The sequence below is a fragment of the Furipterus horrens genome, unplaced genomic scaffold (genome assembly GCF_987537825.1).
Source record: "Furipterus horrens unplaced genomic scaffold, mFurHor1.1.pri manual_scaffold_1, whole genome shotgun sequence".
In the NCBI taxonomy this organism is placed as follows: domain Eukaryota; kingdom Metazoa; phylum Chordata; class Mammalia; order Chiroptera; family Furipteridae; genus Furipterus; species Furipterus horrens.
In genome coordinates this window covers 46,773,044-46,798,422 of record NW_028327171.1, presented here as the reverse complement: position 1 = coordinate 46,798,422, position 25,379 = coordinate 46,773,044, and the positions used below count along the sequence as shown (strand labels likewise).

The 25,379-nt window shown below is 40.8% G+C and overlaps 1 protein-coding gene across 1 annotated transcript in view; it reads left to right on the top strand.

Moving 5' to 3' along the window:
- The window catches only part of ETV5 (ETS variant transcription factor 5), a 57,918-nt gene that overhangs the window by 5,672 nt on the left and 26,867 nt on the right, over positions 1 to 25,379 (top strand). The window contains exons 6-7 of the mRNA XM_090275141.1: positions 20,787 to 20,916; positions 21,804 to 22,091. Of these exons, the coding sequence (XP_090131267.1) occupies positions 20,787 to 20,916; positions 21,804 to 22,091 (418 nt within the window). The remainder of the gene's footprint in view (positions 1 to 20,786; positions 20,917 to 21,803; positions 22,092 to 25,379) is intronic.

Genomic DNA, 25,379 nt, shown 5'->3' with positions numbered 1-25,379 from the left:
AAAAGGGAGGTGAGATGACTGCCTTCAAATGGATTTTGTGTGCTGAGGCAGATATATATTCTTTTAGAGAAAGATATCAGCAAACAGGATTTATATTTGGAGAGAGATTTATTTACAGGAATAAGCTAAAGGGAAAAGATCAATAAATGTTTTGGCTCGTTAGAAGTAATTTCTGCTCAGTGAATAGAATGTGTTAAATTTTTTAATTAAATTGCCATACCTAAAATGGAGGTGCTCTGGGAGATATTTCTGCTTACCAAGTGTGCTATGTTTTTTCTTTGTTTGCTTTTTGCTTTAACTTCTTAAGGGTGAGCTTTTCTGTCTTTTAAGGATAAAACAGATGGTTGAGTAGCCTCAAAAAGTATTTTAATAATTCTTTCCCTCTCTCTGACTGTTATTTCTGGAGATGGAGCTTTGAGAAGAATAGATTTAAATAGATACACTTGCCTTAGAGGTTAGGGAAGAATACAAATATTGGATGGTGTATCCTCCATCCATCCGTCCTTACTGTTATGTGTGACTGGTTTGATTGTTGTTGAAACTGACTATGTAGATACATGAATGCTGGCAGAGCCTCAGGTTGAGGATCAGCTTCTACTGCTGTCACCTTCCGGAAGAGTCTATTATTCCAGGGGAGGGGGAGACACTCATTCAGATTTAATGAGACCTTGTAGGTTGGTTTGAATCAATCAATCCATGAACTACAAAACAAACTTGCACTTGCCTGGTAAAAAAAACTTTTCCCTACAGTAGCAAAAGCATTTGAAACAACTACTCTTCTATGGCCTGCCACTTGTAAAAGTCTACCTTTCCTATATGAGAGATAGAAAGGGAAAGAAATATTAAGTAATATGGGTAATTGTTTATATTCTAGTGTGTCAGTTTTGAAGATTATAGCATACATTTTTCAGTAAGCACTTACAAGGTCAACTTTTAAAGAGTTTATATCTTGTAAGTGTTCCTGATTTAGGTTCCTACCCATAGACGTCCATCCATAAGTGTGATTTGAATAAATGAAACCATTGTTCTTATAAGACTTACATAAATGCCCAGCTTACTTCTAGCTATATAGATTTCACCTTACCTCACAAATACTACAGACATTGGTAAAATATCCCCATCTGGAAACTTTTAAAGGTCAAATTCGAGGGAATAAAAAGTGCAACCTATAGCCCACAGGGGCTCTGGCAGTGCCCCCGTTGTCCCTTGGTCCTGAGAAGTAACCCTGAAGATCCCAGATTGTTTGAGCTGGAACTCCCTTGTAGAGATAAGTCTTGTCCAGCCCCTTCATTTTACAGAGGAGATAATGTAAGGTCCGGAGCTACAGAGACTGACTAGTGGTAGGGGCAGATAGAAGGTGTTAAGTGAAATGAGAAGAAGGAATTATAAAATAACATCCTTAAAGAAGCTTTCACAAAGCTACAGAGCCAGGGGTTCCTGGCACGCCCAGGTGTACTCAGGGCTCTCCCTCACTATTTCTATTTCTGTACCTTGAGGCGGCCCTTGGGAGAGCTCCCGCGAGGCTAGTCAGGTCAGAACCTCAGTTCTTCTCATTCTGTGATCCTGAGAAACTTACTAAATATCTTGCTACTTGGAGTGTGTTCCACATAGTACTTGGAAGAGAGAGAGAAATTATAAAACAGGAAAATCATAAAACTGACATGTTTCCTAGAAATATTAGTGTGTATACAGATACAATTGTATGTTGTATATCCTGTATATTACAAATGAGTATGTAGCTAAATATGTGCATTAACACATAGAGTTACCAAACCGGGGAATCTGTGTTAGTAAATAGATGTGTACACATTTTTACTACATGTTTCACAGAATTAACTACATATCAAAACCATGGGTAAGATTGAAAATGAAAATTCTTAGATTTGGGGTAGGGTGGGGATTACATTCATTTTTCTGAACTGAGTGCGTGGGCACTTAAGGGCATTACTAGATTTTAGCATATGTAAATAGTTTATTTTTAATGCAGATTTCAATTCTTTTTTTAAAATCTTATTTCAATTGTAGTATTGTGAATGTTTACCAACATCTTGAATAACTGAAATATTTTATGCTGGGGAGAAGGCATGATAAAATCTTACTTTAAAACCATCACCTCCTAGGAGCAAAATAGAATCAGAGGCATGGAAACCAGGAATTAGACTGACCGTGACCAGAGAGGAAGGGAGAGGGGGGAAAGAAGAGGAAGGGTCTAGTCAAGGAACAGGTATAAATGAGCCATGGACGTGGAGAACAGGTTGGGGATTGACTGGGAGAGGGGTAGGCAGGGCGGGGGAGAGCAACAAGGGAAAATTGGGACAACTGTGATAGAACAACAATGAAAAAATAAAATAAATAAAACCATGGTCTCCCTATCAAATACAATTTAGAGAATTATTTAAAAATCCAAGTGACTTTATTTTCCCCTTGAAGTGTCCTTTTTAGAAATGTGTTTCAAAAAGAATGGGTGGGCTGGAGGAAGTATGAGTAACTTTCTGAGGACTGTCTAATTAACAGGTGAAAAGCACTTTTCATAAATACATTGCAGTACATGACTGGGGAAATAGGATTAACTGTTATGACAGCCCTTGAGCCTAAAACACATTGATCTTAATCCTGTTTCAACATGAGATTATTTGGTTGGAATTTTTTCTTCTTTGCTACGAATGAGGTTGATACAGTAGAGGCAGTACCTTCCTTTTGGAGAGGACACATCATTTTGGCCCCAGAGGTAGTATAGTAAAACTCTAGGTTTACTTGCTCTGTGGGCTTAGGCCATTTCAGTTTGAAAAGATCATCCTAAAGTCTTTTTTTTGTTACAGAAGGTAAGAAAGAAAACAGTAGGCACTTTAATAACGAGAGTGTTAAGAGAGTCCAGGCTATCAATTTATCCTTTTCAAGAGCCAGTCGTTAAGAGAAAGGTAGGGAGAAAGGAGTGCAGAAGAAAGCAGGAGAAAAACATGAGGTGGGAAGAGATGATTTCACTCCAGGTTTACTGTGCTACTTTCAAAGTCTTTGTTAGCTAGCCTGCTGCCTGACCACTGAGAGGGTGCTAAATGATTTGAAATTCTTCCTGTTTTGATAGCCTCCAAGAATCTTAGACCCAAGACTCTTAAGAAACCAAGACCTAGAGATCCCATTTATCTAAAAGAGCTATATGTTTATACAAAATCTGTTTTCTTCTAACTTCAATTCAGTTAGGCTTATAAAAAACGATGGATTTTTTTCTGCCTCTTAAATGTTTTTCCATTCTCAGTCCTCTAATAAAACCTAGTAACCTTTCCAGTCCTTTGTGTTTGGTGAGAAAGGCTTGGGATTGTCTGGTAGATCACTTACATAGATTCCAGAGGTGACAAAATCCTGGCACCAATCAAGAAATTAATAATGTCTGTCTGCTGTTTTTCATCTTTCTGCACCTTTGCAAGATTAAGACAGGTAGCTTGATAAAGCTGAGAATTAGTTCTATCTGCCATTTCTATCACTTAGTATCATCACTGGTGGTCGGGTTAGATGGAGTGTGTGATTCTCTACCAAAAGACTGTTCCCTCCACATGTTTCCCAAGTTTTAATGATGGTAAGGCACATCCAGGCACAGAGGCTGACTGTCCCTGTTGGGCACGTGGTTGCCCTTGAGGCAGCTTGGGCCCCATCTGTGCCCTGGCACACAGTGCTTCTCCACTTGGAATCCAAGGAGTGCGGAGTCTTGTCATGTTGCAGCTCCCAGCTCTTGGACAAGTGCCAGGCATGCTGATGCCAGTACCGGATTAGGTTGCTTTTTTAAAAATTCATTTTGTGAACTCATCAAGCTCATTTAACAGAGGGTTTGGTCGTCAGTTTCTATCATTGTCCCATCCCTCTTAGAGGCTCAGCTTAAAGGAGGGGCCAAATCGTAGGCCCTAGTGTGTATGTGGGTGGGCGTGGGTGTAACCATAATGTAAGTACACCTTTGGGCTTGGCAGCTAGATAATGGACTAGCAGCTTTTCTCAGGAAGAAGAGCTCCCACATAAAAAGACCCTGCACAGCAAATAAAGGAGGCTCCCCTGTGTAGAAGGAGGAAGCATCGAGGGGAAAGTTAAGGTAGAGAGTGCAAGATGCTAGGAAGTGTAGAGTAAGAGCTAGGTTTTAAAAGGCCAGGAGTTTGAGACCCATCTGCAGAACAGCCAAGGCATCGGACCTGATACTGTGGTCAGAAAGACTTCAGAGAAATGCCTCCCCAGTCACTGCCTGAGTTCACTCCGGAGGGGGGTTGCGGTGGTGGCAACAGCAGTGAGAAGAAGTAAACATAAGACATTTGAGAATAGCCAAATATTTTATAAAAAGAGGTAACAACTAAAATTTATTTCCTGGTTTTAATTTTCACAAAGTGTATGCTTTTCCTTGAAATAAAGTCTGGTTGTCAGACTGGCTTCATCATCTCTCTTAGAGTGATTATTGAAGGTTTGAAAAAATTACTAAGAAACCAAACCAGTTTTTAGCCTTGTACTGTACATTGTTCATGGAGTAAATTTCACCCTGCAGCCCCAGATCTCCACTGCTTTTCCCTTTTGATGTCTCCTGGGTATTCAGGGGGAATTATAAGCCTTGCAGGCTGGATGCAAATCCAGGAAAAGGAACTGTGAATCTGTTCTTAATAGGTAGCTTACCCCCTCCCCGTCTGCAGCCAGAGAATCTAGTGGTCTCTCCAGAGACCGTCTCCCCTGGGGAGAAAGCCAGGTGGCTCCCGATGTAGCAATTGGCAATGAATGCAAAAGCCAAGGAGTCTGGAAAGGCCAACTTCCAGAGAAAGCTGTCCTCTAATACAAACCAACTCATCCCCAGGGCAGGAGAAATACCACTGAAATCTGTTTCTTTCAGCTGGTAGCTACAGTCAGATTCTGAACCAAGCTGTAGGAGATACTTTTCTTCTGCCTTTCCTCTTTTGCCAGAGGGCACTTGCCGACCTCACTTCCAGCCAACTTGCACACCCTTGCAGATTTCAGCCCAAGTCTTGGCCTTCTGAATCTTAGGGAGGGTGCGGGGCAGGCAAGAGCCTGCAGTGTCTGAATTTCTTACATAAACAGCTCACTGGGCAAGCAAGCGTCCCTGCGGCGACAGCTGGGCTCTGCTCCGACCGCCCCAGTGAGCTGAACTGCAGAGTCCCCCTCTTGCTGAATGGAGCATTCCAAATTAGTTGTGAATGGAGGGCTGGGCTCCCATGCAGACTTTTTCAATGAATAACCAGACCCCATTGTGTAGCCTGTGGAAAAACAACCAACTCAAACAACACTGGGACTGTTAGAAATATGCTTGTGATTGGCAGCTTGGAGAACCTCCAAAATTAGTTTCCTTTGGCTTCCCTGCTGCTCCCTGTTCTCCGAGCCTGGGCTTAATGGGGTTTGAGTTTTCTTTTAAGTGCAGACTTTAACCCTCCAACTGCCAGGCTGATGGCCTGGGGTTATGAGGAAGAGCTGTTCCTGACCAATCCGCCCCCCTTCCTTGGTCTCCCATTTTAGACTGTGGCTGTCTAAAGGGAGTGATAATAGGAGAGGGTGGTTTAGCTTCCCTGGAGAGAGAGGTGTTGAGACTTGATCTGAGGACATTACCCTTTTATCTCCTGCTTCCCATGGGGCTGTGGCTTCAGCTTCCCATTGAAGATTCCTGCCTGCTCTTCTATTGCGAGTTCCAGTCTTGACTCCAGGCCTGAAGATCGGGTGTTTGCTGCCACATTGCAGATATTTATTGTTAAGGCTCACACTTTAACATGGGAGTGACAAAGCTGTAATTTCTCGACTCCTTGGCCTTTCCTCTTCTATTTAATTCCCCACTGTGGCCAGATATGTGTCATTTTTAAAATGACACTTCCCAGACTGGTACTCCGCTGCTGGGGGAGCCCCACTATGGCTGCAACCCTTCCAGTGGGTACCCTTCAAATGACTTACTTCTTCAAATGAACATCCTGGCAACTACCAAAAGAACCTAGCCTCTGAGCAACCCCCGAACCAGAGTAGCCTCCCACCAGAATGAGGCCAGGTTCTAGGGGTACACTTGTCTCAGTAGCACCCACCCTAAATATCCTCTAGCATCTTAGACAACCAGCAACACAAGACATCTGCAAGGACTGTGTGGGCTAGACCAGGGCTGTATGATAAGCATGAGAAGGACAATTGTTAAAAAATCAGAACAAACTTAACCCTAATCCAGTGCAGTTTCCTTAGAGTTTTTTAAGGAGCTCATCTTGGTCCCTACTGCTTATCCTCACAACCAAGATTAGGCTGTTTGCATTTGTGTTTTGCTGTAAGGAGATTTTTTTCTGAAATATTTCTCTTGCTATAAATTGGCCCTTCCCTATTAAAAAAAGAACAGGCCTGGGCAGATTGCCCTTTTGTGAGAGAGTTTGAAACCTCTCAGGAGGTAACCCTAGATATCAGCTGTGTAAAAGGATGCTGATATTTGTGCTTCTCTGGAGGGACTGAGGAGGACTTCAGCTTACATAAACACTTTTCAGCCAAGTGCCTGGAAATGCTCTGTAATTGCTTAAAAGGGCACTTAATGAGGGTCTTTTATACTTTTCCCATAGAAAAGATTGAAAAGAAGAGAGGGCGATGTCTCTTCTACTACGGGACTGCCCTCAGTAAAGACAGGATCCTGGAATGCCTACCCTAAGTTTCTGAACCTAAATTTTGATAGGCAATAATTTAGTGGTGATAACTTCACTGTGCCAAGTGATCCCTCGAGTCAGAACATTTCTGCCCTTCCTCAACTCCCTTTTCATTCCTTTCCTTCACCACCAGCCATGGAATCTTATTTCTTGAGGAATAAAAAGAAAGCAGCATAGGGTTTTAATGTGCACTATGCTCTATTTTGACAAATATTAAATTTAGTCCTTGCTTCCCAATTTCCATTCTGTTGAAACAGGAAACAATTTCTCTTTGGCTCTAAGTGTCTCCAAAAGCAGAGAAACCCTGCCTTATGTTTCTTTACGTCTGTCTCAGCCATAGCACTGTGCTCCGTACACAGCCAGTACTTGGTGAATGCATTTTGCACCCTACCACATTCTCTATTATGTTCCCTTCCCACCCCATCTTTCAACTGCCCCAACACCAGCCTCCAGCTGGTAGGGAAGTAACTCTGTAGAGCGTCTTGAAACCTGAGTTTGAGAGTGCTTGGGATGATCTCAGAGGGAAATAGAAAACAACTATTTAGGGCTATTTCTTATTTTCTGGTTCCTCTTTTAAGCACACACACTAGCCAAGTCTTCCTAGGCTGCATTTAGACTTTGTGCAGCTAATGCTGTGTTTTCCAGTAAGAGCATGCGCTAGAGAACAAGCCACAGTTTAGGTAGGCACCCTTGACACACCTGCTGAGTTTCTGCTTTGGGAAGGACACTAGCGATGAAAGGAGTGGTTCTCGGGAAATGCTGATTTCTCTAGTTTAACTTTCTCCTGTCAGATTTTAAAGGTGAATTTTAAATTTTAAGATAAAATTTTCCACAGTGCTTAAATCTTACTTCAGATATTGTTAACACTTCCTTTAATGCCAGTTTGAATGAGAATTATATAAATTGGGAGTAAGTTATAGAAGGGATGTTGGAGAAGTTTTAGATTTGTATTGTTTTCTCATTCAGAAGAAATGCCTTGTTCCCTCTTCCTGATGGTGCATTTCACAATGCAAAGCCCTTTGTGGTAAAATCTACGGTGGCTGACATAAGCCCATAGTAGAGGAATCCATCCTGTCATTGCTACTAAAATGTGAGGATAGAGCTCTCTTTAGACCTCTCTCTCACCTGTGAAAATTAAATAGTTATCTGTCATATTGGTAAAGATTGAATGTTAAAATCCTTTGAACAGCTGCCCCAGGAAAATAGTTGGTGTGAATGATACTCGCATCCTCCTTTTGGCATAGTCAGGCCAATCAGTGACCTTTTCATCTTACCAGTCTCTTAAACTTGAAGGTAACCAAATGCCCCAGGTGGAAGCAAGGTCTCCAAGCTGTAGGTCTAAAAAGATCCACCCTGTGGTAGTCAAAAAGGGTGGTGCGTTCAAAACCAGAGGAACCACTTATTTTTATCTTGACCCTCCTCACTGTCAGCTCTGTACACTCCGACCACCTTTTACGTGACTGTCATATGCTTTGGTTTCTCCATAGCCCACTTTTGGGATGTGACACTCTTACACAATTAGAAATATTCATTCTCTACAAAATATTTTATGAAAGAGCCCCATATCTATTCAGGCACAAGCCCTACCTCCATCAAAGTTGGGCCAGTTCTTTTCTAAGCTCCTTTTCCTCCCTTTAATTTTTTCTAACTCTTACATTCAAGGCCTCTGGGTGTCCATTTTCAGAATTCTAAAGTAGCGATCATAAATTGTTAGGATAAATGAATTCTTTGAAGACAAGAAACTGCACAAATCCAAGCTGTTTCAAAAATAATTCTGAAGTGTGGAGAGTGTACTCTTAAAGGAAGTAAATCTGAGACCAGTTTATCTGAGTCAAAAACCAAATAAACAAACAAAAAAATAACCCTCTCTACCACCATTGGTATTGAATTATATTCTTTAATTGATAACAGAGATTTTTGTTTGGAAATGACTATTTGAAAGATTTACAGTTTTGTGCCAAGAATAAGATGCAGCAATTCTGTAACAGATACTCGTTTTTATCCAGGTCCCCGTGATTTAGCACATAGGCGCGCTCCTCTTACTGACATGACCCTTTCTTTTGGGAGAAGGAGAGAAGGAGCATTAATACAAAGAATCTTTAACTTCTATTTTAGCCAGACTTAAAACAGAAGCCTTTAAAAATTACCCACGTCATTATTGTTAGTACTGATAGAGGTGAAGAGAGGACAAGACCAGTATCCCAAATGCCGTTTAGTAACTGGCCCTCCTACTTGATGATGACCAGCCAAATTCTTTACCCTAATAAACTTGCCCTTGGACCATAGGCCAGCCTTGAAGACTCTACTGCTCCTAAGGCCTACAACTGGGCAGTGTGCCTCCCTGTGCGTAGACCCATTTTTATCATGAGCTCTTCCTGTGGTCCTCTCAGCCTTTGGAGGGCAGGAGCAACTTCCAGCTCCTTGCAGCTGAAGAGGTAAGTAGCCTGGAGGACCAGTTTTGCCCTTCCCATCCAAAGCTATCTCCTCACTGTCCTTTAGGACCTGGGTGTCATCCTTGAATTGGTTGACATATTTTTTCCTCTCAGGAAGAGAAGTGAACGGGTAGGGGAAGCCTTGAGCCCCCTTGAAGGGTAGGGCACCTCACACACATTTTGAGTGGTCGGCCTGAGTGGTACCATCCCACCTTTTGGTTTGCAGTTGTACATTATACGTTGACCTCCCAAATTGACTTTCATGGGCAAGTGTAGCTTTTCATCTTCTGACCAATAGTATTTTAGGTGTTGATCAGATTTTGAGATACCATGTGCTGGTTCTGCTGACCAGCTGCTGCCATTTTTGAAAGAGGCAAGTGAAGGAAAGAGGATGTTTTTTGTGGGATATTGTAATCATTTGGCTGGGACTAGCAGAAGCAATCCTCCATATCACCTCTTTTTCTCCTCATTATATGAAGCCACTAGATAATATAAATATTACAGTTCAAATAATATAATCCCAGCAGTGTAAAGAATGCCCCCAATAAAGCCCTGTAAAAATACAAACCCCCTTATCAAATCATTCCTCCCTTCTCACAGAGAAATTAAAATCCCTTTACAAGTGTTAAACCATTATTTTCATCTTTTACTCTAGCCAAAAGGGCTTTGTTTTGGTGTCTAATGGAAGCTGCAACCTGGGGGCCCCTTAAGCTGGAACTGCTAATGTGCTTTGGCATCTTTGGAACTATATTTCATCGTTGTTGACTGTATCTTGTAGCATATATTCCACATTCCAGAGAGTGGTAAGGGCATAAAATACTCATAAAATACTGTAACACCAGCCCTATGGAAACAAAATTTACAAACCCTTCACTCACTAGAGCCAATGTGAGCACTGCAGCAACTTGTCATCGAAGCGCCAACCCTCTGTACAGCCAGCATTTCCCCAGAGAAAGAGAAATTCTACAAGCCATCAATGCATGATCTGTGAAGCTACCTAAATACCCATATTGCTCGAGTCCATAGCAGAGATTTAAGGTTATCTGAGATAAACAGAAAATGGAAGGGATGCTTACAGAGCACAGCCTCATGGTTTTAACTTGTCCATGATACCCATTCTGTTGTCTAATTTAAAACTCAGGTGGGAGAAACTCTTTATCAGTAACTCTGATTCCTGTATCCTGGGAGAAGTTCCACTGCCCTTGCAGGTGGCTTTTTAGAGATGTTTCAGGTACCACTCTCTGCTAATACCCCTTATACAGGGGTTGGCAAAAGTAGGTTTATAGTTGTGAGTATGCAAAACACAGAGTTTCACCTTGTGTTATTATTATTTACTTGTTAATTATTGTATTTATTTGTATTAATTGTCTCTTATTGTTGTTATTATTATTTTGTATCCTTTCAGGTAATAATGGCTGGTAATTTTAACCTACTTTTGCCCATCCCTATATGTTTTCAAAGTCAGGCCAGTTTTTTTCTAAGCTGCCTTTTCTTCTTCTAATTTCTGGCATTTATATTCAAGGCTTCAGAGTTTTCATTTTCAGAATACTGAAATAATCTTCTGATGACCCTGCTAACCCTGTTATTCTGCCATCCCTCTGTGAATTGAGAGAGGGCTCTCTGGAGACACAATCTCCACACTTTTCCTTGAAGTGCCTATTATTTTTTAACAGGGGCTCACCAACATACTATTCCTGGGCTTGTATCCCTATCAGGTTCCAACTTTTGAATTTTCAAATACTTGGCATAAATTTCCTACTCTTATGGGCAAGAAAGGTGTCTTCTTCCCTCACCTCTTATCCCATTGTACCAAGAGCTGGCTCTAGTCTCACTGGTTATTATTTCACTCTGGTATTCCCCAGCCATTTTTATGCAGGGTCATCAAGACTAAATCTTGCTCTTGGGTTAGTCCTGTTCCTATACCAATGTAACCCAAACCCTCTTTATTGGGACTGTCTTCTCCCATAGTTTATGTCATAAGTTCAAAGTCTTTTCTTTTCTTTTCTTTTTTTGGGGGGCTGATTACATTACTCCAAGTTTCTAGCTCTACGTCATGAAAAATAGAGTAGATTTTTGTCCACACACCAACTCTGAAAGCCTTTCTTCTGCTGACTAGAGATTTTCCCCCCTGCATAGAAGAAACCTGATTCCTGGAACCAGATGTTCTAGGAACCAGCTTTATCAGTTGGCTATTTATTGTACAGATGATATTGACCATATAGGAAGGACTTACACAATTGCTAATTAATGAATTCTGCTACCTTGTGGTTGATCCTAAACCCTAGGGCCCTGAAATATACCACCAGGATGATACCTAGTTTTTTGGTCCTTGCTGAGGAACAGGACAAATGGAAACCACCTCCCTCCACCCACACCCCCAGTCCATCACCATCACCACAATTAATCACCGTTCTAAAACTGAATACTGCTGCTGTGTCAGTCCTGAAGAGATCGTTTCCTATACTCACTGACAGCAAATTCTATCCCAGAGCAGAAGCCTTGCTTTCTTCTTGAAAGGACCTTACCCAGTGCAAATTCAGCTGTCTTTGCAGTTTGAGATTGCAGAATGAGCCTGCTCTGAAATCTAGGCCCCGGATGTGGCATGCTCACCCAGGTGCTAGCTGAACCGGATGTTCATCACAGTTTCCATGAGTTGCATGGAGAGCCTTGATTCCACACCGGAGTCCTACTGCCATCCTTGATTCCCAGAATATTCTCCAAGCCAATGTAATTTCTTTAACACAATGTAGGTCTTCAGCTCCATGTTTTCTTTCTGATCTCCTAGTTTGGTAAGCTAGGTTGAACCAGTTGGAGCCCTCAGAAGCTCTTGTGTCATGTTTGCCTAAGACTCAGAGCACCAAAAGCCCAGACCACCCCTCTTTCAAGTGTTTGGCCCTGGCCCTGCTCAGCTTTTCTGGGCAGAAGGAGCCAGACCAGCTGCTTTGGAAGGAAGAACATGAAGGAGAGCCTCAAGGAACAGAACTTGAATTCTTATAATTTTGCCAACCTTCACAGGTTGGTGATGGCTGCATTGTAACCTCTTGAAGACTCTGGGAATGAATTCTAATGAGTTGTCTAGCTGTTCTGGTAATGTTCTAAACCTGTTGTGCGTATATATTCACAAGGAGTGAATGTTTTCCATTTTTATTTCCAAGAATACTTTGTGGTCTTGAGTTGGATATATGTTTCAGTTCCTATTATATGTATATCTACATGGAATTACTGAGAGATTTAGTTTTGTAAAGGTGGCAGTGGACAATAGTCATGGTGATAGGAGTAGCAGTTTTCATTTTGCCCCCTCTAGAGTGTTCCCTTCTCCTTTCTAAGTGGGCCAGAGCCCCTCCCCCCCCACAAAAAAAATTGAGAAGCATCGGCTTAAATGTTAGAGTATAACCAACATTTGTCCTTGTGTAATTTGAGATTCCTGGGGACTATATTATCCAAATACGATAAACGTTCAGGATAAACAAGACATTGTCCTTTCAATTTGGTAATAGGCAGGGGTGACTTTCCTCATGTGTGAATGTATGATTTTGAAGTGCCTTGGAGATAGGAATATTATATTTGCTTTATCGAATTATTTTGAAAACATATTGCTACATTTGTTGCATTTCTCTGTGTATAGATTTGTTTTTTTCTTCCTAGACCTTTTGAAAGCAAGTTCAGATGTTTCGACATTTCACCTCAAATGCGTCAGCGTGCATCTCCAAAGATTAAGCACAGTCTTCTACATAGCCTAAGAAAATTTTTATTTATGGGTGATTTTTCACTATGTTCAATTTTTTTAAGTGAAAGGGTTTTAAAAGATTTTATTTATTTACTTTTAGAGAAAGGGAGAGAGGAAGAAAGGGATAGAAACATCAATCTGATCTATTCTCACATGCCCCCAACTGGGGACCTGGCCCGCAACCCAGGTTTGTGCCCTGACTAGTAATCGAAACAGTGACCTTTCAATTTGTGGGATGACACCCAGCCCATTGAGCCACACCAGTCAGGGCTCACTATATTCAATTTTTGAATCTATGCTTATAAATCTTTACTGCATCAGGTGCTAAAGAAAATGGTACATTCCCCTGTACCTCCTCCAGTTCTTTTAGAACTTGCACCCCTTAACTAAATTTGATAACACTTCAAATTTTTATTTTTGGAAACTGTTCCCAGGCAGAATTAGTGTTAACCATTCAAACTGGTTTGAGCATGTCTCTTATTTGGTTTGGAAATCCAAAAAGCATCTCCTTTTCCAGATGTTCTTTTTTTAAGTTTCAGAACCACTTACTTTTATCTCCCTTGAACCTCCGTGTTTCCCAGAACAGGGTATCTTATCCTTGTCATTCACTATTGCTGCTACAGCAATTTACAAAGAATATTGAACTATTAGGAATATATTTTATGCTTGAAATGGATTTCTAATCTTCTCAGCCCTAGAATAAAAACATATTTCTGACCTCTTCTGGTAATGTGGTACAACTTAAAAAAATAAACTTCATACTATTTACCCAGATGTTGAGCTTTGTCTCAAAATATGTACAAAATAGGGCCAGAGCTAAGGATAAACAGCAATGTGCTGGTAAGTGGGCCTTTTAGCTTTGTTACACTCTTTAAATCTTAAGAACCCAAGGGACACTGCCTCTGAGACTTAAGCCCATCTCATTTTTGGCAATAGGGTACTCTGACAAGTTAGGGGTAAATCAGGAAAGAAGAAGCCACACCTACCTTCCAGGTGGCTTCTTCAGTTCTGTTTTGCCAGTGTTACTTTTATATTCACATGTCTCTCTGCTTGATAGACTTCCCTCTGCCATAATGGAAGAACAGTCTCAGGCTCTTCCACCCCCATATTCTTAAACTAAACAGTATATATGTTTTAGTATGGAGGGAAATGAGTGTGGATGGTAATGGTCTAGGAGAGGAACAGTGAGCTAAAGCTGGTGGCAAAGAGAGTGATAACTGAAGACTAGACCCTTCACTTTAGGATGACGACTCTGGAATCCTGAGAAGTCTCTGACCACGACTGCATACATTGCACATGATGTTTGTTCGCAAGTGTTGTCAGAGGCTCTGGAGACATAGGCTGGCCACCTGAGACATAACCTCATGGACATGCCATTCTGATCAACTTCCGCATGAGACACAACTTTCCATGTAAAGTAAGAAGATGATCAGGGCCGTCGGGTGTGACCAAATAAGGTCCTCCCTGAGGTCAGGCCTGCACAGCTGACTTAGGAAAGATGAGTCTGCACCAGATCAAGGTAATGAAACTGAAGCAGGGAGGAGGAAAACCCCAAAACCAAATCTGAACGACAACAATGGTGGAAAGCAGGCAAAGCCTGGGTGTGAAGCAGGGGAAATAAAGATGGACTTAGTCTTTCTCCCCCTCAAACTGCAGTATAACTGATTGGCAGTTTCTTTAACACTCAGCAACTACATAAATGTTGTATGTATTCATGACAAAGTCTGTGGCAGATTGCAACTTTGATGATTATGAAACACCAAAGGAAAGGTTTATTAGACAAGGTGTTTTTGTCTTTCAAAAATTTTTTTCTTTTGATTTAAGTTGTTGTTCATCATAACATTCAGCAAGTGTTTTCCTTTGTTTTGATCCTTGGTGCTGTCATAGTGAAGTACAGAGCCACGACTAGCATAGAGCAGCTTCCTTCGACAGATTCCACAGGCCTGTATTTGTGAGCAGGAAACAGATTTTGTCAGCAAAATCTTGACTCTCTTAAATGGGCTAGTTTCTCTATTTTTCTTTTTACTTTAAAACAATTGTGTTATTTCTTTGGAAGACTGCTTCTACACCATCACAGAAGAAAGAATCTCTAAAATTTTAGCAATCTTAATGACCATTAACTCAGTTACACCATTTCACCAGGACAGGGCTCCTTTTAAAAAAAAACAGAAACTTAATTGAAATAACATACAGCAATCATAAGTGTACAGCATGATAATTTTTCACCAACTGTATAAGCATTTAGATCAAGACCCAGAACTTGCCAGAATACAAGAAGACTTCTTGTGCCCTTGAACAGGCACTACCCCCAGACTCAAGAATAACCTCCATCCTGACTTTAAACACCATAGATTAGTTTTGCCTCTTTTTGAATGTTATATAAATGGACTCATATAGTATGTACCCTTTTCTGTCTAGCCTCTTTGGCTCAACACATTTATGAAATTTCATGTTGTTAAGTATAATTTAAATTTCATTCTCATTTCTGTATCGTGCTGAGATTTTGTTTGGGATTACTTTGAGCCTATAGATAAATCTGGGGAGAATTGATATTTTTATAATATCAAGCTTTCCAAGCCATGAACATGCTATATCCTTCTGTTGACTGAGAATTCTTTAATTTTTCTTAGTGTTTTATAGTTTTCGCTTTAGGTACCTTACGTGTTTTTTATTAGATGTGTTTCTAGGTATTTGATGTCGTTTGTTCCTATTATAAATGCATTTTTTAAAATTTCACATTGCTTTAGTTACAATGTATAGAAATAGTTATTTTTATATATTGGCCTAATGATCTTGGTAAATTAGCTTACTGATTCTTACACTTTAGGGACATTTTTGTATTTTCTATGTACCAAACCAGGCCATCTGTGAATAATAACCATGTATTTCTTCCTTTCTAATCCTCCTGTCTTTATTTTACTTGAATTATTGCATTGGCTAGGATCAAGCCTGATTATTGATCAATTTGTCAGGTAGAAAAATCTTCCATAGAGTTCCCTGGTAAGAAAAGCAAAGCAGTTAAGAAGTTAAGTTAGTTGATTTGGAAACATCATATCTGAATTTCAGATGGTATTGTGCTGGTCTACAGAGCAATATATTGCACTTTGTAGTGTACAGCCACAGATACAGACTTAAAATCTTGTTAGCTAGCCACCCTTGTCTTTCCTACCCCGACAAGCAGAGAGTCTCATTTATACTTATGCATGGATACTTAATATAGTTCTTGTAGTCAAATAGGAGTCCAGACAGTTCACCAAAAGTGTTCTTGCCTCAGTGGTGGCATTAAGAGGTTATTGTCAAGAAGCAATTTCAGGAGGGACAAGGCTTTGGGAGAAATGCTATACATGGCAACAGTGTGATATCCGGCTAGTCAGTGACTGGCTGTAGAAGATGCCAGGTCTTCCAAAGTGCCTGCAGTTGTCTGAATGAGGATAAGGTTTTGATCAGCTAGAATATAGATGGGAGAATGAAATTTTTTAGATGGAACACTAAAACTGGAGGCAAGAATTGTAAGAAGTAAAAGCTACTGGAATCAAGAGATGTTAGCTGCCAGTAGCAGGGAGGGAGGGATCCTGGGCTTTTTGGTGGCCTAGAGATGGGGGGACTGTAAGTCCTTGCATGGAATCAGGTGAATCAGGTGTACCTCCGACCAGAGAGTGCAGATTTAGTAAACACGAGGAGATAGAACCTGAGAGTTGGCAAAACGTATTCTTCCACTCTTTTTGGTGTTACCTTACTTTTCCATCTCTTTCCCTATTTCTCTCAATCTCTTTTTGATGTAGTCTTTTTTTCTCTCAGATTCCCTTTGGGAGGTAATATGTCATAATGACTAAGAACTGTTTAGGTAGGAGTCCTGACCATTTACAGCTATGCAACCATGACAGATTACTTACCTTTTTAAGCTTTGGTTTTCTCATCTATAAAATGGAGACAGTGAAAGTAGCTTTCTTACCCTGTTGGGAAGATCAAATGAAATGATGTATGTAAGAGCAACTTGGCACAAAATTAATGCTGAGGGTCTGTCTGGCTGCCTCTTTCTTGACCTGTCTACCTTATTTTTCTAGAGATATTAGTTCTTTTCTATTTTTTTCCCTTGTTCTGGAGCATTTTCTTTCAGCTAGGTATAACCTGGTGTTTTTGTTGTTTTAGTTGAAAAAAAGCTTTGTATCCTCTATTATTCATGTACAAAGTGGGTGAGGGAAATAGCTCCTATTTCTGTCAGTGTGGTAGATTACCGAAATGGTAGTGGGGAGTTCTTGCCTCCTTTCCCTTCTAATAGCAGCAGCTGCAAGACCTTGAGCAATTCCTTTAACTCATTTGGGCTTCAGGGTCCATATCTAAAAATGTAAAGTCCTCAATTAAATGGACTGTGGGGCCCTAGTCTAACTCTGTGAGAAGGTGCTAAAAGTCAGATTCCTCACTGAATTATACATGCCACAAAGGAACATGTCTGTTTATCCCCAGCTCCTCCAGGATGCCTGGCCCATAGAGGATGCTCAGCAAATGAATGATTGAAATTTTTACAACAAGGAAGGTGATCCATAGTCACCAGGAGTTGTCACAGAACCGTTGGCTTTATGGGCCCATCCTCTATAACTCTGAACTTAAACTCAAAATTTCTAATTGTAGAAACTGTTTATCAAGTCAAATGTCAACTTTTTTAACATTTCTTTTCAAACTTTTGAATTCAAACTTCATGAATTTCTTAGGAGTTCATGATCCTTTCTCAATTTCAATGTGTGGCCATGCTGGATAGGCCTAGGTCTCTGTCATTGTTTAGGAAGTCGACTGTGTGAAGGTAAATACTCTATTTTTAAAAGCATAGTGTATAATTATACAACATCATAGCACCCTCTGCAAGGTGCTGTGCCATTTTCTTTATTTCTTGAGGCAGCATCACAAACCTCATTTTCCAAAGGAGGGAAAACTAAAAGCAAGGAGCGTCTTGGGCTTCTACATTCCTGCTTTAAATATACATCACTATCTCTGACTAACGCATGCCATGGTCAGGCTCCTTTACACACCCTCTGGCCCAGCAGTCCCTCTGGAAAGCTGAGTCTTCTCTCTCACTGCTTACAGGGCCTCTAATGGCTCTTCTCTCAGTGATCTGTGAAACTTGCAATTCTCATTCCTGCTGTTTTCCATTCTCTTCTTTCTCGTTTAAATGGTTGTTCCTAAGGAAGAAATATTTATGACTAATATTGTGCCTAGCCTTGGAGGCTAGATATGGTTAAGAATTAATTGGAAATATAATCCATTCAGTCACTCGTTGTCTTAGTCCATTCAGGCTGCTATAACAAAATGTGGTAGATTGGGTGGCTTATAAAAAACAAATTTATTTCTCATAGCTGTAGAGGCTGGAAGTCTGAGATCAGGGTGCAAACATGGTTGAGTTAGGGCTCTCTTCTGGGTCTCAGACTTCTAGTTGGCGTCCTCACATGGCTCTGCCCTCATTATCTAACTACCTCCCAAAGTTCTCTCACCTTTTAATACCATCCATCAGGCATTAGGATTTCAATAGATGGATGTGGGGGGAAACAAACATTCAAAACATAGCACTCCTCAGATATTTCTTTTTTTATTTTTTATTTATTTATTTTTAGAGAGAGGGGAAAGGAGAAAGAGAGGGAGAGAAACATCACTGTGTGATTGCCTCTCACTCACGTCCCCAACTGGGGACCTGACGTGCAACCTAGTCATGTGCCCTGACTGGGAATCGTACCAGCGACACTTGGCTCATAGGTTGACGCTCAATCCACTGAGCCACAGATGCCTGGACTCCGCAGATATTTCTTAAATTATTCCTTATGTAGAGAACATAAGATTCCAGATATAAGGCAATTTGGAGGTCATAGAATGTATATAATTTAGAGCCAAAGTGGTGTGGTATACACTAAGAGTACTATGTAGATTTAAAGAAATCAAGACATCGGAATTATTTGGCAGTTTAGATTCTCTTCCATTATAAAATTTTTCTTTTCAGGCAGCTTTGGTTTACCCTCTAGTGTTAGTCTCATCAGCAGAACTGATAATTTTTCTAATAATACTGTGAAAATATCAAGACTTCTAAAACTGAAATGAGAAAATTGAATAATACCATAATTATTCATTTTCTAGATTTAGGTATAATAGTGATTATAAATTATTTTGCTTAGATAAAGTAAGAAGTGTAGACTTTTCAAGGACACAGAACCTTTGTTTACATTGAGGCATAATCACCTTTACTTAACTATTTTGCCAAAACTTTTATGGCAGAATATTGGTAGGAGAAGTGGCAAAGACAAAGGGACCATGCTGAGAACCACCAGAATGTCCTCTGCGTTGGAGAAATGGTTCTCTGTGTCAAGTTGTCTGACTCTCCCTTCTCGTTTACTAGCATTTTAACAACAACAAGCTTAGCCATTTCTGTGTCTGAATGTCTGAAAACATTTGATAACAATTGAGACGCGGCTGCCATGATGTCACCATCAAGAAGTCATGAGAGAGACTCTAATGACTTCTAAATATAATCTGCCAGTTCTGAACTTATTTCATGTATTCCGGAATAGCAGTTGGCATTATGTAGGAAAGAATTATGAAAGCCTATCCTTTCCAGTCAGTCACTGGCAGGACTTTGCTTTATAAACTTGTCATCTGTGATAGACTCGTCTATCTCATTTGTTCACTCTTGAGACCAGAATTCAGGGTTGGAGGAGGCACCAGAAAACCAGTTGACCTGAAGATTGTTCGGTCTTGTCAGACAGAAAAGGGATGATTGTTTAACTATAAGTCTACCTAGTTTAATCACTAAGAATTAACCAAGCTCCTAAAAATATTTTAGGAGTAAACATTGAGTCAAACAAAATTTTAGTGGGTTACCAGGGCACTGACTGTGGTTAGCTATTTAATGAGACCTTTGATACACTGGAAAGTGACTGGCACAAAAGCTTAACTCATTTTCCTCCCCCGCCCTCCAAGATAGCTGGACAGAGTAGCAATTCTAATCTATAACCAGAAGAAAACAGCTCTCTTAGTGCAGCACCTTTAGAGTTTGTTCTGTACTTTGGGTAAAATGCCCCCTCTAAAGTGAGTTAGCTCCTAGGTAAGACAGAAAAGGCAAAACTGGTTTGGTTTGGTTTGGTTTGGCCAATATATGTAAGTCACCTTGATTTGAAAAGCTCTTGTTACTTTGCCCTCTCAGAATCACAAATGGAATATGCAGTTGACTTCCAAACATAAAGCAACAGCTCTGTATGCTGTTTCATCAACTTAGTAATTGGCACCTCTATGAAAGGATTAGTTATAAACACTTGCCCTTCTTGGTTAGTCACTAAGAAAGGCAGACATAAGCACAGAGGTTTCCAGGACATTTCCTGTGTATATGTAGCTTTTCCTAGGTTGTAGTTTGGTCCTTTGTCGTATTCCTTTGTTTATAAACTTTTTGAAATGCCCCTAAAGATGAGTCTCTCGCACTCAGACCTGATTATTTAAAGTTGCTTGAGAAAAGACTTTAAAAACTCATGTATTTAATTTGTCAGTAGGCCTCTATAGTATGCAATGTATTTGCCAGAGGAATTTCAAGCCTTTCATAAGCTAATGTGTAATGTCTATCAATATACTTTTGGCTGTTTAATTCTTTTTTGGATTCAAAATTCTTCATACCTGCAATTCTTGGTTTTCTGTGACACCATTTGGGAAGGAGTGGGGACCATCACCTGCAGGATTTTTAATGATTTCAGAGCCTCTGGGAAGCAGACCAATGCCGAAGAAATTTGGGGAAAAGACTTGGCTAATAAAGGTGTCAGATGATGGATGATTTCTGAGTTTAAAGAACTTTTCATTGGTTTTAGATGGAAGGCTCTCTATTTAAGTGTTTGGCTTTCTCTGGCATGTGACTTGACATGAGTTCCCAGAACAATCAGCTCATTACAAGGTTTGCAGAAGGAAGCATTGTGCTCCCTGTTAATGGGCTCTCCTCTCTCTGTTCCTCCCTCATCCCTCTTCTTATTTCAGTGGTGCTTCATGCCCCACCTCCAACCAAGATCAAACGGGAGCTGCACAGCCCCTCCTCGGAGCTGTCATCCTGTAGCCATGAGCAGGCTCTTGGTGCTAACTATGGAGAAAAGTGCCTCTACAACTATTGGTAAGTGGAGCCAGAGAAGGCTGACCAGAAAGGAGCATTCAGGCTGTTTCAAATATTATTCAGCAAGACACACGCCATCTCTCCCAGCAGTGTAATTCTCTCAGTTCAAACGGGGCCTTTGTGCTGAGCATAAAGTGCAAAACTGTTAAACCAGCTCTGGGGGTGGGGGGATTGAGTCGATGGGGTACTGAGCCCCCCCTAAGGGAGAAGATCTTGAATACTGGGATATTTGATCTGTGGCTTCGAGGGAGGGAATATGTACTTCTTCATGTCTATCATATGTTAATGTGAACTTTAAGCACCAAAGAAGTAATCTTCAAATCAGAATATATGAAAAAGCCCTGATGCTTGTGCCCTTTACCTAAGAATATCCAGGCCCCAGGAATGAAGCTTTAATTTTAAATTATTCTTTGCTCTAGGAGATAAGCATAGATCTGCCTGAAAGAGGGAGGAGAAGAGTTGTTAATCCAAGCGATGTTACAGCAGAAATTTATCCTCAACAAAGATTCTGACTAATTTCTGGGAACCCTGGAATACTTGGGAGAGGGGCTAAAAAACTCCTCCCAATGCATAAATTCTCCCCACATCCATCCACCTCTACACACACATACATGGAGAATTTGGTGGAAGGGGAGAGAAAGGAAACCGGAAGCAGAGGCTAAAATTATCTTTGAGAAGAATCACTAGAAGTGTTAAATAAGTCCCTGTGACGCAGTGTGTTTGTCACTTTTCAGAGGTACAAATATTCCCTCAGGGCTGCCAGCAATTTAACTATGTTAATGCTGTCATTTCCTGGCAACCGAGGTCTGCAACATTCTGCTGGACCTGGTGACCAAACTCATGGCTTCATTGCAGCTTAATGGTTCCTTCTCTTTTTCTGTTTACAGTGCCTATGATAGGAAGCCTCCCTCTGGGTTCAAGCCATTAACCCCTCCTACGACCCCCCTGTCACCCACCCATCAGAATTCCCTATTTCCCCCACCTCAGGCAACTATGCCCACCTCCGTGCACCCTGCTTCAGCTGGCCCAGTACAAGGTGTGGGTCCTGCCCCCACCCCTCATTCGCTTCCAGACCCTGGACCACAGCAGCAAACCTTTGCAGTCCCCCGGCCACCACATCAGCCCCTGCAGATGCCAAAGATGATGCCTGAAAACCAGTATCCATCGGAACAGAGGTGGGTGCTGATCTGGGCTTCCTTCGCCCTCTCCACTGTCCTTCACGTTTCCTCATTGGGAGGGGGAAACAAGTTAGTCATATTTACCAGGTATCTGTAAAGTTCTCATTCCACGGAGGCATCTTGTGAGGTAAGACTAATAGAAATATGAATATGAGCTATTTATTCATTACCCTGTTCCTGAGGTGCTCCAAGTGGTTTATAGACATTACAGCTTCCTTATGAAGTAGGAACGAGGAGATAATTAGTACTGTGCTCCCATTACAGAGCTAGGGAAAGAGTGACTTTCCCAGAATACACAGTCTGTTGACCCTCACTCGGGGCAGATTTCCTGGCTCCTCACTGGATGCTAGAATCGAACCTTGGTTTATGCCACCCATAAATACTTTATTAACACTTTATTAGGGAAGATTGCTGAGTTATAGGAAGTATCATTACTCATCTGATTTTAACAGATTATAGCAGTAGAAGATTAACTAAGGACCTTATTTATAACCATCTACTTTTGAGATAGCGATCTCCTGGTTTCATTCTAGGTAGTTCTGCATTTCTAATAAGGAAATTAAGGCAGCAGGAATAATGCGCTCAGAGTCATTTCTTCATCAAACCAACCAATGTGTGAAGGGAACTTACTCTGCAAACACCAAACTTGGGTTCCATTCTTCTAATTAGGCCTGTTCTCTGCTGTGTTCTAGAATTTTGGATGCTTGTGCCCTCCCTTCATGAAGAGTGTTTTGGGGTCTTTTTTATTTCAAGTCTCTGTGGGATAAGGACATAATGTAGGCACATAGTTGTCAGTTACGTTAGCAAGGACTGCAAGATGGTGACCATTGCATTTCCTTTCTGTTTTTCTTGCTCTGCTTTGCGTGAGTGTGAGGGAGAGAGGCAGGAGAGGAAGGATGTTTGAGTACACCTTCCCCAGGCCTGGTCCAACCCAAGTGCCTCCCAGTGTTTACTCAGAGGTCACTTTCTTCCTTTCTAGATGAAATGGAGGAAAACATTAGCGCTCTTAATCTTGTTCTAATCCCCTTACCCCCTTGCCGTGAAAGCCACCATAAAGAACTACATAATTAGACTGGTTAGTGTTTATTCCCTGGTGAGGCCAAATGTCACTAACACCAATGATACAAGGGGTGAGCATGGATTGAGGGCTGCGTCACCAGTGGGCCTCCATTTGACAGAGAGCTCATCTAAAGGATGCAGCCGCCACTGAGCTTTTGCCATTTACTACCTTGTTAACAGCCTTGCACTTTTTCAGGAGAATTTGGAAATTTAGATATTTATGTAAAAACTCCAGGTTGCCTTTTTTAAAGTTGGCAACTAATTCAAATGAAAGACAACAGTAACACTTTGCAGACTAAACAAAACGTCTCTGTGGGTAAAATTACCCTGTAGGCCTGCCAGTTTGTGAACTCAGGCCTGGATGCCATTTTTATTCCAATAGTTCTTTGGTTGTGTGTTTTTAAACAGCATCCTCCTGACTTTCTGCAGGGATTATTAATTGAGGGGGTGGGATGGAGTGGAGCACATATTCTGTACTTCAAATACTTAGTAAACTTTGTTATACCGTGTGTAAAGGAAAATAACTTCATGTTAAATCTCTTATTTTTTCAATCATGCACTATTTAACCACAGATACTGTCTAAGAAATTTGTTGTTTGGCGATTTTGTCATTGTGTGAACATCACAGGGTGCACTTATACAAACCTAGATGGAATAGTCTACTACACGCCTAGGCAGTATGGTATAGCCTATTGCTCCTAGCCTACAAGTAGTACAGCACGTTATTTTACTGAATACTGTAGGCAATTTTAACATTATGGTAGTTGTGTCTATAAACATCTAAACTTAGAAAAGGCACAGTAAAAATAAGGTATATAAGATAAAAAATGGTATATCTGTCTGGGCACTTACCATGAATAGACCTTGCAGGATTGGGAGTTGCTCTGGATGAGTCAGTGAGTGAGTGCGGAGTACTCTGAAGACCTGGGACACTGTTGGGCATGGCTGTAGATTTTACAAACACTGTACACTTTGGCTACACTAAATTTATAAAACAACGTGAAATTAAATCAAGCACAGGGGAAATGATGCAATCAAGAGGCACAGTGCTGCTGGTCTTAACATGGCATACTGTTCACAACAAACTTTTTTTTTTAGTAAGTAGAACGAGTACACTCTAAAATAAGGATAAAAAGTATAGTAAATACATAAAGGAGTAACAGTCATTTATTACCATTATCATTATTATACACTGTATGTGGTTGTGTGTGCTGTACGTTCATATGACTTGCAGCACAGTGGGTTGGTTTACACCAGCAGCCCCGCAACACGTGGATGATGTGTTGCACTGAGACATTACAGTGGCTACAACATCACTGGGTGATAGGAATTTTTCAGCTTTATTGTAGTCTTATGTGATTGCTGCCTTGTGTGTGGTCCCTACATTGTTGATGGCAGTCGTTATGCATCTCGTGACTGTATTTCCCCCTCAGTCCCTGTATGATTTTGTCAATGGTTAACTGAATTCAGGGAGAAATACCCTAATTCTTCTGTAGGTTATTTGCCCTCAGCCAGGGAGCCTTACTCTCCATTGTGAAGTAGGTTTGTGTCCAGGGTAACAGCCTCTTCCCAAAAAGAAGAGGTTTAATCCCTGAGATTTATGAGTTTGTGCCCTCAGGTGTTTAAGGGAAGGAGGCAAGAACCAAAAAGTAGGTATTTCTTTTTGGAGGGGGTTCCTCCTGGAAATTTGTCCATCTTGGATGTCCCTTCCTCTTACCCTCTGCAATAATTAGGAGGATGGGTCTGAAATAAAAAGACCTCACAAATGCTGGGATGCTAAGAAACCCTTGAGGGACTTGGGGAAAAGGGTGAAGTTCTGAAGCAATAAATAAAAGCAACACTGGGGCAGTTAGGCTTATACACTAGAGCCCCGTAGTCTCAAAGTTTTCCTGGGGGCTTATTAAAATGCAGATTTCTTGCTGCACTCTGGAGATTGATTTGGTGGGTCTAGAACAAGGCCTGGATATATTATTGTCACACTTTGAGAAAACATGATCTAGCCTTCTCTTTCAGCCCCATCCCTACTCCAATCCACCTATTTTTTTTTTTAAAGTGTCAACTATTCAGTATCTGAGTTTTATTCTTATTGCCCTTGTCTGTTACTAATGAGATGATGTGATATATGTGTAGTGCTAAATATACTTTTAAAATGACAAATGATTTTGCTTATAGATACTGGATAGCTCACAGAGAATGAGACAAACTAAAATCCCTGCTCTGATTTTG